At 36.0% G+C, this 15,618-nt stretch overlaps 1 protein-coding gene across 1 annotated transcript in view; it reads left to right on the plus strand.

Annotated features, from left to right (window-relative positions):
- Positions 1-15,618, plus strand: part of FOXP2 (forkhead box P2) — a 493,504-nt gene that overhangs the window by 316,408 nt on the left and 161,478 nt on the right. The window contains exon 4 of the mRNA XM_036424830.2: positions 15,223-15,312. Coding sequence (XP_036280723.1) covers positions 15,223-15,312 — 90 coding nt within the window. The remainder of the gene's footprint in view (positions 1-15,222; positions 15,313-15,618) is intronic.

Here is a 15,618-nt window from a genome sequence, read left to right on the forward strand (position 1 = left end):
GTATATTTCACTCTTTATATCCTCCAAGAGGTTTTTTGTTGTTGTTGTTGTTTGTGTTTTCTTTTTATTTGTTTCTTTTTACATTTATGTGCTCCTATATTGGGTGCACATATCGTTCCCAAGGTTATATCCTCTTGGTGGATCAATCCCTTTAGTAATATGTATGACCTTCTATGTCTTTTGTTATGGCCTATATTTGAAGTCTATTTTGTCAGATATAAGTATTGTTATCCTTATTTTGTTTTGTTTTGTTTTTTTTATTCCATTTGCATGTTGTTGTTGTTTCCTATCTCTTTATTTTGATCCTATGTGAATCTTTTGTTCTAGATGGGTCTACATGGCTCATGTTTTCTTTCTCATTCATCTCACATGTGCATTCTTGGGGTCAGAATGATTTTTAGAAACATTTCTAAGTGTCATCAGAGGAATAACAGACTAAGGGTGCAGATTTTCCTCTTCTCTTAGCATTTCAACAAGTTAACTATAATTCAACAAAGAAATATCTGCTCACACAGATGCATGCCTGAGAGATCTGCGCACTGAAACACCCAAAGGCGGGCATCCAGGAATAAATGGGCAAACAAGAAAGGAGGAAAATGCAGACAGCCAATGGAAGCACAGAGCTACCCCAAAACAAAACATAAAATGACCATAGGAAACCACAAAAAAGCAGATGTAGCCATATTTATATGTAACAAAATAGATTTAAAGGTAACAAGAGACAAAAATGGACACTTTGCAATGCTAACGGGAACATTACATCAAGAAAACATAACATTTCTTAATATATATGTACCCAATCAGGGAGCATCAAATTATATGAAAAAGCTACTCACAGAACTAAAGGAAGATACAGGTCAAAACACAATCATAGTTGGAGACCCTAATATGCCAATGACAGCTCTACACAGATCAACCACACAGAACATCAATAAAGAAATACTGCCCTTAAACTAAACACTAGATCAAATGGACATAATTGACAATTACAGAACACTTTATCCCAGAACATTAGATTATACATTCTTCTGAAGCTCACATGGACCATTCTCAAGGATAGACCACCATGTTGGGTCACAGAACTAGCATCAACAAAGTCAGAAGAAGATTGAAATTATACCTAGCATATTATCTGACCACAATGCCTTGAAATTAGAAATCAATGGCAAAGAGGAAGCAAAGAAACCCACAAATTCATGGAGATTAAAAAAAATAAATAAAAAAACCTACTACTAAAAATAACTGGGTCAAAGGAGAAATAAAAGATGATATAAAAAGATATATGAATTCTTCATCTTGGTTTAGCTGACATCTAGAAACAAATGGGAATGACAACACAACATATCAAAACCTCTGGAGCACAGCAAAAGTAGTAGCAAGAGGGAAGTGTATATCATTGCAGACCTATCTCAATAAACAAGAGAAATCCTAAGTAAACGACCTAATATCGCATCCTAAAGTTCTAGAAAAAGAAAAACAAAAGCAACCCAACATCAGCTAAAGAAAAGAAATCATAACAATTAGAGCAGAATTTAATGAAACAGAGAACAAAATGACTCTACAAGAAAATCAATAAAACAAAGATCTCCTCTTCAAAAAGATTACTAAAATTGACAAACCCCTGATGAGACACACTAATGAAAAAAGGGGAAAGACTCATATAAATAAAGTCAGAAATGAAGGAGAAGTCACCACAGACATCACATACACAGAGGACCATACTAGAATATTATAAAAGACTATATGCCACTGAATTCAATAAATTCGAAGAAATGGATAAATTCCTAGAAATATATAACCTTTAAATCATGACGAATTGGAAAATCCAAGTAGACCAGTCAACAATTAGGAAATTGAAACAACCATAAAAAAATCTCCCAAAAAGCAAAAGTCTAGGTTTCACCAGTGAGTTCTAGCAAACACTCAAAGGAGATTTATCCTTCTCAAACTCTTCCAAAAAATGAAGAGGCAATACTTCCTAACACATTCTATGAGGCCATTCATTTCTGAAAGCATGAACCTAAGAAAACCCAGGCAAGACACCCTCAACCCCAATGAAGGCAGATTCCCAGGTCAGTGGTCTCTCCTCTTCCCTCCTTCTCCTCCTCCCTCCTCCTCCTCCTCCTCCTCCTCCTCCTCCTCCTCCTCCTCCTCCTCCTCCTCCTCCTCCTCCTCCTCCTCCTTCTCCTCCTCCTCCTCCCTCCCTCCCTTCCCTCCCTCCCTCCTTCCCTCCCTCCCTCCCTCCCTCCCTCCCTCCCTCCCTCCCTCCCTCCCTCCCTCCCTCCCTCCCTCCTTCTTTGGTTCCTTTCCTTCCCATGGCCTCACCTTCTGGTCCTGAGTGTGCCTTGTAGCCTTCAAGACTAGTGAGTAAATAGACCTTGTCTTTTCAAAGTTTCTTGATGGTGTTGCTGTGGTGTGTCCTATAAGAACCAAGGACCAGTTCAGGCACAGCTCTGGCTCTGAAGGGAGAAATACCTGGGTGTTCACACCAGCAGCACAGGCTCAGGGAGGGCCCCAGGCATGTTCAGCTCATAGCGTCACTGGCCTTAGGCTGAGGCCAACACAGAGCAGGGTGACTCTAAGGGGGTCTTTGTGGTGATGGGACACTTCTGCCTCTTGACTGACTTAGTGGTTACATGAATTTAATATGTGATAAAGAGTATACACCTACACTGTACTAATATCAATTTCCTGGTTTTGATATCGTGTGTGCTGTAGTTGTGTAAGATGTAAAGTGTTTGCAACCTCTGTTAAAATGTTAAAAGCATATTGGATGCAAACTATGCTGCAATACAATCCATTTTTATAAAAAGTAAAAAAATGGAAAAAAGAGAGAGAAACATTTCTAGCCCTTAGGAAGCCTATAATACTATATATTAAGGGTAATTAAATATATTCACCAAACAAATAAGGTTATCTGATGATTTATATTTTTTTACTGCTTGTGATAAACCAGGATGCAGAAACTTGCTCCTTGGATTTGGATTATATATATATATATATATATATATATATATATATTCTTCACATAGGCCACTGGGACTTTCTATCCCTTATTTCTGGAGCTGGTATTATCTATATCTTATAATAACTACAATTTACCACTTTATATACTGAAAATAATCTAACCTAAGCTCCATAATAGCTGAAACATAAACTGGAAAAACCCTGGGTTCTTTGCTAAAGTGAATTTGCCCAAGATCTCTGCAATCTGTCTTTGCTAATTAGTTTTAAAATGTATTGCTGCCGAAACTGGTTTGGCTCAGTGGCTAGCCTGCGGACTGAAAGGTCCCAGGTTCGATTCCGGTCAAGGGCATGTACCTTGGTTGCTGGCACATCCCAGTGCAGAGTGTGCAGGAGGCAGCTGATCAATGTTTCTCACTGAGGTTTCTAACTCTCTATCCCTCTCTCTTCCTCTCTGTAAAAAAAAAAAAAAAAAATCAGTAAAATATATTTTTTAAAATAATAAGTAAATAAATAAAATGTATTGCACATTATTACTCACCTTCTGAATAACACAGCCTAAATAATCCATTGTAATATAAACAGAGCATTCTCAGCTCTATTCAATCAATATTTTTTGAATAATTGCAGTGCGTCATTAGCAGACTGGTTGAGGAAGGGATTTATTCAGAGTTCATCACTGACAGAGATGAGGTCTTCGGGAAACTTGGAATGATGCTGGGTTAGAACTTGGAGGACTTATATGCATGCGTATCAGCCTAACCAGTGGACACAGACACCAGGGGGCGGTGAGCCTGAGTGGGGCGGGGGGGCATAGGGGAATAAGGACAGATATGTAATACCTTAATCAATAAAGAAACAGGACTTAGAATTTCTGAAGCCTCTGGCGACTCTGTCATTGTGTTTCTAGGAACACTCTAACCTCAGCTTTAGGGGCTTTTCCTCAGAGGTCTGCACCCACTGTGTCTGCCCCTGAACTAATCAAGCACTGTCTCTCCTCAGACAGTTTTGTTCTCACCTTCTCTTTCTGCCTCTGGGACTAGTTTGGTTAGCTTTTGGGTTACCTAAGCAGAGGTGCTCTGCCTCAAGGCTGTTTCCTTTAGATTTGCTGAAGTATTTTCTTCCCTTGGTGACAGGTGGGGCCATAGTCTTTGCCTCTGGGTTCCTAGCTACAGATTCTCATCCTTGCTGAGGGATGAGAACTGGGGGGTCGGGAGCGGGGGGAGACAGAGAAACAAAGTTTTGCATTTGTCTTGTCTGTGTCTCAATTGCAGGAAGCTCGAGTATTCCAGATCCCCAAGAGGGGATATGCAGGTGGCAACCAATCCATGATGTTTCTCTCCCACTAGTGTTTCTATCTCTCTATCCCTCCCCCTTCCTCTCTCTCTATTAGAAAAGTTAACGTCTTTAATATTGGTTTCTTGTCTATAACCAACATCCTGAATCCAGTGCTTTATTATCTTCAAATACACTATTTTTAAGGGTAGTAAAATCCTTTTAGTATGTGAGCTTCTATGTCTAATTCTCCTCATGAAATGTTACTAAGATCTTGGAATTCTTCATGTTGGTTTAGCTGACACAATTAGTAATGTCATTTGAGTGACTTGGAATATATTTGGTTTTCTTCATTCCCCGAGAAGTTTCGACTTAAGCCTTTTACTGTGTAAAAGTTTCTTCCATGGTACGCTCTTCTTGGCTGCTCCTTATAGAAAGGGCGCGAGCTTCAAAGTCAAGCAGAGGGTCCTTCGGATCTCTGTGCCATTTCAAGGATGCGAAGCAGCTTGGCCATACAACCAAACACTCTGAGCTTCAGCACAGGCATCTCTGTTAGAAGGAAGCTGCTCTGGGAGCGAATTGAAATAGTATGTCCAGCATTTAGAATTCGGCTGGCATACAATGAGCCCTTACTGCGCATTAGTTTTCTTTCTTCCTTTTCGTTTTTGGTGAAACCCCATAGCCACTTTTTGTAATTATTTTTAATGGAATACAGCACTTTCTGGCAGTGCACTGTGGTGATCCTAAAGATGCTTTTTATCTTTCTTATTATAGTAACGGACCCTTGAGGCAGATGATCCTGTAGAGTAGGGTATGTAGTGTATGTGTATATTCATGCAGATGTGGTGATGGTGACCCGGGGAGGAGAGGGTGTAGCTGGCCAGTACACTCAGATAGTTATAAACTCTTTCACTCAGTCTCAGAGGAGATTAAAATACAATGTTGTAAAGTATGACAGACATAAAGCTATTCAGGTATGCTTCCTAGCTAATGGGACATTTTTCTACTTGAACAGATTGTGAAAAACGAACTAGGTATTGAGGTAAATTTTTACCAATTACAGTATGCCAGGCCCATTAGTTAAAATGCATATATCTATTTATAAAAGTCACTATAAAGTTAAAAATCAAGAATCCATCTCAATTGACCGGCACTTACACATACAAGAACATACCTGCTGGAGGAGTTATATATAGTGATTTCAAGTCTTCACTTGAAATACTACTACTTTATACTTTTAGCTTTTAAAATATCTTGAAATATATTATCTTCTCTGTTTCAGCAATGACCTATATGCAAAGGTAAACATTACTAACCACATTTAAGAGCCAAGAAAATTAAGGCTTATTATGATTAAGTAAGTGCTGTAGCCCAAGTTCCTCAATTAAAAAGGCAGAAGAATGTCTTCTGAAATCTAGGTAATATCGTTATGTCCTATTTTCTCTCCTAGTTGCACAATAAAATATATACATGTATTTTATTTGGAAGTCTTTTAAAAAACTGAAGGTAACCGTTTGTTGTTGCTGTTGTGTTTTTCAGAATGCACAACAGCACCCCACATACTGCTGTAATTGGAGGTGCCAGGCTTTTTGGCCGGGCTAAAAGTGTAGAGAAAATGTGACTGAGCAGTGGAGAAGGAGGCAGCTCCTATCTGGCTCAGAGGCAGCCCTGCAGAAGACACTTATATATTTAAGTCACCAGTGTCTGTGAGAGCACATGTCATACTCCAACACAGTGTGAAAGATCCATGTTTACTCCACCAGCTCTATTTCTCAGTACAGGAATGGAAGTGAGGGATCACCTTGTTTCTCAGGCAATTTTGGTCTCTCTCTGGATAACCACACTTCCTTAGCTTCCTGAGTTGAGACCATCATTGTGAACTTTCTCCTCTTCCTACTGCTGCATGGCAACGTTACCTCTCCTCCCTCAGCCCGTCCCGGCGGCTGATGTTTCTGCTCCCACAAAGCTTTCCTTTGCTCCAGATGCTCCAGTGAGGCCCTTTCCATCCCCGTTAGTGACTTTCTCAAGTCTATATTACAACTTTAGTTTCTCCTGATCTATTAGCTCATCATTAGGTTTTCTTTATTTGAAACAACAAACAAATCAAAGTCCTCAAACCAGAGTCTATTTTGGTCTCCACAGAATTTATAAAAGAAGTAGTGGCCCACTGGATAAAATTTGTTTTCATGAGGAGTTTCCTCAGCCCGACCTGCCCTCTCTCCAATTTGGGAGCCCTCGGGGGATATCCAACTGGTAGTTGGACATCCCTCTTGCAATCCAGGACCTCTGGTTCCTAACCACTCATCTTCCTGCTTGCCCTAACTACTCTGCCTGCCTGCCTGATTTCCCTAAATGCCCTCCCCTCTTGGTCTGGTCACCCCTAACTATCCTCCCCTACTAGCCTGGTCACCCCTATTAACTTATTATTTTTTTAATCTTATCCCCTTCACACACAATTGTGTTTGACTTCCTTTGGCTTCTCCCTCTCACTCAATTTTTTTCTCTCTCCTTTATGTAACACTTTTTCTACCGAGTCATCATTTATAAACTTTTCTTTCCTCCTTATTTCCTACTTCTGTTCCATCATCCTTCTTCCCATTTTTCTTCTACCTTCCTTCCCTCCCCACATTCCTTCTTTCCTTTATCTTTACCTCTCCCCTCCTAGTGCAGCCCTGCATTTCCTTCTCTTTACCAATCCTTTGTCTGCCTCTTATTACCTTTTGGTATTTCTGTTTTTCCTCTCTGCCTGTCTGCCTTCCTCTCCCTCTCCTTTCTTATCCCCTCCTATCATATTCTATCCTACCCCAAGCCTTGCAGCTGCCTGAGCAGAGGGCAAGGAAGCAGCCTGTTGATTGGGTCCTGACATGACACAGTAACAGATAATTTGCATATCTCTCTATTATTAGTATAGATTGTTTGCATTTGTGGCAAAGGTTTTCCTCCATTTATTCCCCAGTAATTGTGTGCAATCTAACTTCTAAGTCAATACTCTGTGGAACCAATAAGTTATGAAAATGATCAGATCATTTAAAAACTTTCATTAACCTCTTTGGGTTTTTGGTGTTTGAGAACACCATCCATCTTCTGTCTACAAAATTTTTTCTAATATTTCTTATTTCCTTTTTTCCCAGGTATTATCGAGATACAATTAACATCACATTCTTTCATTTAAATAAATACCAGCTTTAATAAGCATAATTTACATACCATACAACTTATCCTTATAAAGTATACAATTTAGTGATTATTAGTATATTCACACTTGTCATTCTCCTTGGCAAAAACTAATGTATTTTTTTCCTATGGATTTGCCTATTAAGGCCTTTGATATCAATGGATTATATAATGTATAGTTTTTATGACTGACTTCTTTCACTCAGCATAATTTCTTTCAAGGTTCATCCATGCTATAGAATATATAAGTGCTTCATTCTCTTGTATGGCTGAATAATATTTCCCTCGGTGGAAAGACTACATTTTGTTTATTTATTTATCAGTTGATAGATATTTTGGTTATTTTTACTTTTTGGTTATTAGGAGTGAAGGTGTTATGTACAACTGTTTGTGTGGACAAGTGTTTTTATTTCTCTTGGGTATGTATCTAAGAATGGAATTGCTGGCTCATGTAATAATCCTATATTCAACATTTTTCCAGAGGTCTTTTTTACTTCAGTGACTAAGCTATCTTTTCCATTCATTGTCTTTCATTTTTACTCATATCCTAATGTCCTCTCAACAAAATGTAGATGTTTTTCAAGTTTTGGCCCCTGAGTCTTCTCTTTATTCTCTTTATCAGAAATCTAATACTGTCCCTCTGTCTTATTAGCTAACCTCTTACTTTTAGGAATCCTTTGTCAGCCTGATTACCCTCAATCTGGAGCTCTGCATTAGTAGTATCTATTAAAGAAAAGTCTTGGTTATTCTGCCAGCAGGCAAACAACAGCATCATCTCTCCAAAATCATGGTTTTGTAACCTGATTTTCCCCTTTTCAAAAGTGGCACAACTATTCCCCAGTTATCCTTGACTTAAAATTCTGAAGTCATTATTTATTCCTTCCTAGACTTTACTCCATATCCAGTTACTAAGTCCTGCTAGTTATACTTTTACATTCCTTTTGTGACTCTTATATTCAACTAAAGTGATTCTTATTACTCTTGTTCTCTTACTTGGACAGTTGCACATACCTGTTCATGGTTTTTTATCTCATATGTTTTCTTCCTCTTTTCATCACTTCTCATTTATCCTTCACAGCACGACTTCAGTATTGTCCTGGCCTACACTTATTCCCATCATTTTCAGATTCAGCACCATTTGTCTCTTTTCAATAATGTCAAGACGCTTTACCACTTATTGTTTAGTTAATTCATAATTAGCTCCAACCAACCAACCAACCTGTCTCAGGGTGTTTCTAGCTCCTAAACCGATAATATGCTCTATTCAATATAAATTCTTTTCATTGTTTATGACCCCACATTTTCTTTGCTTCGACCTATGATGGCCAAGTTCTGCCATCTCCACAAGATGATCCATTTCTTCTATAAGGTCAGCCCAAATGTTATTTCCCTATAAAAATTTATCTGAACTCCCCAAATAATTTATTTTTATTTTACTTATAGACTCCTGAAATGTTTTAAAAACATTTGTATGGCTTTTGGACATCCATCGAGATGTTTCTTAATGTATGGTAAGCTCACCTCCTATGCAATGCTTAGTTCTTTGCTTGGTCCTGGAACATACTTGCACAAAAGAAATTTTACTTACAAGTAATTTTTGGTATGTTTTATTTTTATTGTAATCTTTTCAAATGCAGGGGAAATCCAGAATATAGCATTTAAATAATAGTTTAATTGTAGATATGATTTCTTAGCATGTATTTTCAGTTAATATCTAATATGTCAATTTAAATTATGATAGTAATGAATCTTTAATCCTTATAGAAACAAAAGATGACTATTGGTCTTATAATAAGAAAAAGTATCTGTTAAAGTATGTGAGAAACAAAAATAAATCTAAAGTAATTTGAGAAGAATAACAAAATATTTTATAGCAGAAAGGGAAATAATGGAGAAAATTCACATAAACCATGTCCTTTATGAAACATATACCATAAAAAATAGATGTTTTAAGACTATTAATTTTAATAAAATTAGTTCCAATTTTAATAAAATTTGTTACCTTTTATACTGGGAATTTTAAAGTTGGGTAGAATTCCTTAATATGTGAACACAAATTTTATTTAGTATTGCTATAGATTATATTAAATTTTCTTTACAAGTATTCTATTAGAAATGTATTATCATTTGCAGAATAATGATGAAAAAAAAGATATGAATACCAGGCTATATAGTATTATTTTCTGCAGTCTGTAGAACCTCAGCTCTGATGAAGAGAATGTATTTATCCCATTGAACTGAATGTATGACTTAAGACCTGAAAAATCAAGACCTGTCTCAGACATTATTTAGTTAACTCACAGATTATTTTGTGGGAGAGTTTCTGAGCTCATCTGGAAGTCTGGAGATATACAGGGGTACATGGAGTACTGGGTTTGGATTTGAACCTTAAGAACTTTGTTATAAATTCTGAGGATGATTTGAGGATCCATTCCATCACATATTAAATATCTTGATGGTCTCCATTTTGGATTTACCTCATGAATGCTAAGCCAGAATAGCCTGCCATTTGAATGGTAAACAGGATGCTTTACAATGAGCTTCTCACTCTTGTTATAGTACCATAAAGTAAATGATCTCAGCTTCTCACTTTGGCCTCTATAGTGGTTCTCAATACAAACACCATATAGCCACACATTTATTCTTTAACTTCATGTAAAATACACTGTAAAACAAAAATAATTATTTTCAAAAATATTTTCTAGTAATTAGCTTCCCTCGCAAACAAATTTAGTCTAATTATGTATCAGGCATGATAAAACGGAAGGTCAATAGCTACAGATGCATCATTTCACTCTGATAGATTGCTGTTTGAAAATAGGTTATGACAATTAGATGATTAATTTTCTCCTATTAAATAGCATTATGAGACTTATGATTACATTTATCAGTAAATTCTTTTTAGCGGGAACATAATATGAAGAGCGACCAAACAGAATAGGAATTAATATCCTTTGTGCAGGATCTGAAAATAATTTTTTAACAACCACAATTGTGAAAATACTTAGAAAATGAAATTCTATTGGAAAACTCATGCTTTGTTCATCATTTAAAGTGACACGTTAGCCAAAACCGGTTTGGCTCAGTCGATAGAGTGTAGGTCTGCAGACTGAAGGATCCCGGGTTCGATTTCGGTCAAGGGCATGTACATGGTTGCGGTACATCCCCCGTAGGGGGTGTGCAGGAGGCAGCTGGTAGATGACTCTCTCTCATCAATGTTTCTAGCTCTCTATCCCTCCCTGTTCCTCTCTGTAAAAAATCAAAAGAGATATATATTTAAAGTGACACATTCAAGATGTCCTATGTGAGTATGAAGAGGAAAATATTGGAGGACCTGCTGGCAAATTTTTGTTGTTGTTGTCCTGGTTATCTGCACAGTATACACCCTTGTCAGGATGACTAGGGAGTGCCTGTGTAAACATTCTTGTTCCGCCTGTTCCACATAATCATGTCTTGTATCACATTTCTCCTAACCTCGCTATCTGAAACCAATTACAGGAGACCCATTTGGGCTGCATCTGTTTTCATAAAAAGCCTAGGCAGCAGTGTTTTTCTCAGAGATGAATATCAACATCAAATATGCTTCTGAGTGCTTTGTTATTTATGTTTCAGAGAGATTTTGTGGCCTTCAGCTCTCAAGAATGTGTCATGCTGTGCTGTTTATACATTGAAGATATTAATGGGTGTAGATGTCATTTTTCATTTTAATGTCTCAAATGCAACAGGCTGATAGGTTAAGCATTCCTATTTTTATGGGGAGAGATATGAGTGATGTCTGTTTCCCCCCCAAATATACATATATTTACTTTGAAAAAAAAAAGAAGCTATTTATAAAGCTTAGGGTACTCCACATTTTTGGTTTAACTGAGCTTTTCTAAGCTATTCACAAACAATTTTATTTCTATGTTTTTCAAGATGAAAAAAAACATAATGTTTTCAGTGTTCCTCAAGAAGAAAAACAAAGGTTTTTCACTCTTATTTCTCATAATAACTTACTTATTAGAATTATTCTTTTTCTATGATGTTCATAATGAGCATAAAGTTATTACTATTGTAGAAGAGTGATATGCTTAAGTCTTACTTTTCTTAAACATTTGTGCTTATTTGAAATTATACAATAACTATTAAGAATGGTGTTTTTAATAAATATTTTAGAGCAAAATGCACTGAATTCTGGAAAACGTGCATTTCCACACCCTTGCAACCTAACAACAACAACAGTATATGTTTAATCTATTACACAGCTTTTTGTTATTTTCAAAATATTTGGTTTAATCAGATTACAAGTTTAAAACTGTCCTATCTTAGTTTTCTTTAGCTTTCCTATAAATAAATAACTTCATTAAGGAAAGTGTACTCTTAATTTAAGATAAATTTGTTTTTGGAAACTGGATAGGTTTGGGTGCCTTAGAAACCTCTTTCTTATTCATTTGAATCAGGCTCAGACAATACTAAAGAAAGATTTGAAAACAAAAATCGCCTGCCCTTTGTTCTAAATTAACTTTTTGTTTTTGCGGGAGGTGATCAGATAAATAATAGCTCATAGAACTTTATGAATGGTCCTACTATATAAAATTTCTATTTACCAATTCAAGTGGACAGATGATTTGCAAATTAATATTCTATGTAATTTGACATTTAACACCTTATATTGATGGAAATGTTAGCTCATAATCTTTCATGTTTTGAGTAACTACAATAATAAATTGCAAAGATGAACTGAAAGTGTCTAAGCAATTGTTTACTGAAATTAAGTCCTAAAGTGTTATCCAGAGTACTGGAAATTAAAAATGTCATGTAATGCCTGCGGTTGAAATGCAAACTGCAAAAGATTTATGCTTAAGAGTTTCTAATCATTCCTGATCTCTAGGAATTGTTTTTTGTTCTCCCACCTCTCAGTTTACTATGGCAAATCTCTACTGCTGCAAAAAGAATGTTGAAATAGGCAAGATGTTCTTTTTCATAAGCTTTTGTATTGAAAGATTATCCTTGACTGTTTCAAAGATAAATGTAAATGCATATGCAAAACACATATTTTGAAAGTAGAAGCATAATTTAGCCGAATAGCTCCTGGCCTTCTGTTATTAGTGGTATTCTTTTAACAAAAGTGCACATGTATTTATTTGCCCAGCAATATTTTCATGAGCTGCAATTCTAATATGTCTAATTTTCCAGTGTCTTTCTATAGCTATTGGGTATTGCATATATTCATTCCATTTGGGTTGCTTGTTTGGGTTGAGTTGACTGGATGTAAATGCAGAAATTGATAGGGTTTTGGACTTGACAGATGAGAGTCTAAGATTCTGACCAGACTCTCTTACTGCTTTGTGATTTTAATCAAGTCATTTCAGTATTGGTTCTTCGATTACTTGTCTACAAAGTGTGAAAACTAGGATAACCGATTTCTGAGGTGCGTTTTTTCCACTGTTGGAATTTTTCAGTTTATAACTAATAACTGGCCAAATGATTGGAGTGTTACAGGCCAGTAGCACCCCATCATGTACTCATGGACTCTGTGATGAAGTCCAACACAAGGATGGTGGGAACACTTAGCCATAAAAATGACATATTCTGTAATGGTTTTTCTATTCAAACATTTACAAATTGAAAACATAAAATATTATATTGTAGTTCCCTCTCTAAGTTTTTGATAAATGGGGATGCCCTCTTGCCATACATTCTCCTTTGCTAGAGTTTTTTTGTTGCCATCTAACAGTTCCTTTGACAGAACAGACAGTAGCCCACACTGGGATGGACTTTGGCCTTGAAGCCTGGGCACTGTGAACTTGTTTCCCCCACTTACTAAAATGAGGGGGGCTATTTCAATGATTTCAACTTCAAGATTCTGAACCACCCTTATTAGAATCCTTGAGAAATAATAAATAACTACAGAATTAAATGTAACCTAAATAAGGCTGAGTATATGCAAAATAAACTAAAGACCTCAAATGGGAAAACAATTATATGAAAAATATTAGGCAAATTTTGTGTGGATTTGGTACCAAAAGGAAAATTAATTAATTACTTTTCAATATTTTCATATTGACCCAGCCTAAATCAGTGGTAATTTCCATTTAAAAAATATCATTTGTAGTTAGTTTTTAAACAGAAAGTAGTATTATTGGACTCTCAAGTGAAATTTTTCAAACAGTTTTGCAGTGTGTTTATTAATTTTTATTTGGTCTTTTATTCACACTGAACTTTATTATAATATTGCCTAAGTTCACTGGAATGTTCCATCCTTAGAAGCATTTAGGTTGGCTTTTGATTACTTGAAACATTTAAAATAAGAAAAAAGGAAGCTTTTTTGAGTGAGTGTGTTTCCAAAAAGTGTGCTTTACAAAACACGCCGGATCCTGCTCTGGGAAGATAAATCAATGTTGTTAGGAGCTGGTGCGAGCGCATTCAGTTTGTTTACTTTGGTTTCTATGTCTGCCTGCCTCCTCAGAAAACTTGCTTGGAGCCAGACTGTAGCAGCCCTCCTTTCTGTCTTTTCATAATTGATCAGGGGATGACTGCCTTCCCTGAGGGTTAAGACATGGCAACTTTTTCTGTTTGCTCAGCATCTCAATGCAGTAGTTCAAACATTGTTCACACCAGCTGGCAGTGTAATGCCATATGCACATCTTGTCAAAGCAACTGTTGTCATGGATACCAGAAACTCTCTTAAAAACCATATCATTGATTCCAGTGGAAATTGTACTTTTTTCTGCTTAGAATCTTAATTATTATAAAAGGAAATTAATCTAAAATATTTCCCCTTCTTGAAAACTTTATCACACATTCTAAAACAGTGAATAACAAAGGAAAGACGTGATTTATTTTAGTTTCATGTGTTGGAAAATTTCATCATTAATGTTCATTGAACTCAGTTGTTGAGAGAAAAATGAGTTTGTACCGTAGAGGCTCTTAAAGTTTTTTTAATTAGTTTATACTGTTAACCTTTCAAACATCACAATATGTGAGTTTATGTTGTTGTTATGGTAGTAATTTTTATATTAATTTATATAGCATAATGGTCAAACTGCCTCTCTTCCAGCAATTGACATGCTTACATTAATTTCTTATGTTAAGTTTTATTTTCTTGAGTTAGAAAGGAACCATAAAAATAAATGAAAACATCTATTTTGATTGGTGTTCTATCACACATAGAAATAAATCTGATTGGTTGAGTGGTAATTTCTTTGTTCTCTGATTTTGCTAAGAAAGTAAATGAAAACCACTCAATTTTATTTGGCATTGAAATTGCACTTTATTTTGTCAAAGGAGAGGTTTCTTCTTGAATTGCAATTACCAAAAAAAAAAAAAAAAAAGTATTTTAAATCTTTAGTAAAAATTCTTATTAATTCACTTTCAAGATAATCTGATGTTGATTTGTCAAATTTAAGCACAGCTTCCGGTAACACCTGAAGTCTGATGCTTTTGCTTCAAAATTGTAATATGAAAATACAAATCGGATGATAGTTTAAAAGGGAGGGAGCATTATAGTTGAACATTTAAAGACAAGTTCCTTGTGGAAATGAGATTATGGAGGCAGTCTGTGATATTTTTCCTTTTTGAGCACTTTAAACAAATTAACTTTATTTCCTGCAGGCTAAGAGCCATCTCTGTGGTTTTAAGTACATTTGTACATGTGTGTTATGTAAATTTTTCCACATTAGGAAAAAAGAGAGTATTTAATGATTTTCTCTAGAAAGGAGGGCTGGATGAGGTTCTGATACATTGAAGCTTATTACTATAAACCAGGGAGTAATGGATCCTCAGTTTACCTTTAACAACATTTAGATGTTGCTTCCTTTTTACTCCTAGGCTCTCCAAGCAGCGAGACAACTTCTCTTACAGCAGCAAACCAGCGGACTAAAATCTCCGAAGAGCAGTGATAAGCAGAGACCACTGCAGGTAGGTAATGTCTTCCTGTCCTTGGGGTCTTATTTTAAAACATATTTGTTATAAGAACAGAAATGAAGACTCAGTTGTATACACACAGAACATTTTTATGTTTGCCTATGTAGATAATTTCCATTCATAAAGAGAATTCACTCCATCTTCTTGAAAGAGAAAGAATTTTCTATTGTAGTAACGTAGATTTCAAAAGTTGACAAGGTCACTTATTGCAAAAACAATGTAGGAACCACAGATGGTATATGTAGGCATAAAAGTTTTGCATTAAACTTCTTACTGGAATTTTCATGGAATTTAATTCAC

This window comes from Pipistrellus kuhlii, unplaced genomic scaffold (assembly GCF_014108245.1).
Source record: "Pipistrellus kuhlii isolate mPipKuh1 unplaced genomic scaffold, mPipKuh1.p scaffold_m20_p_10, whole genome shotgun sequence".
NCBI classification, from domain to species: domain Eukaryota; kingdom Metazoa; phylum Chordata; class Mammalia; order Chiroptera; family Vespertilionidae; genus Pipistrellus; species Pipistrellus kuhlii.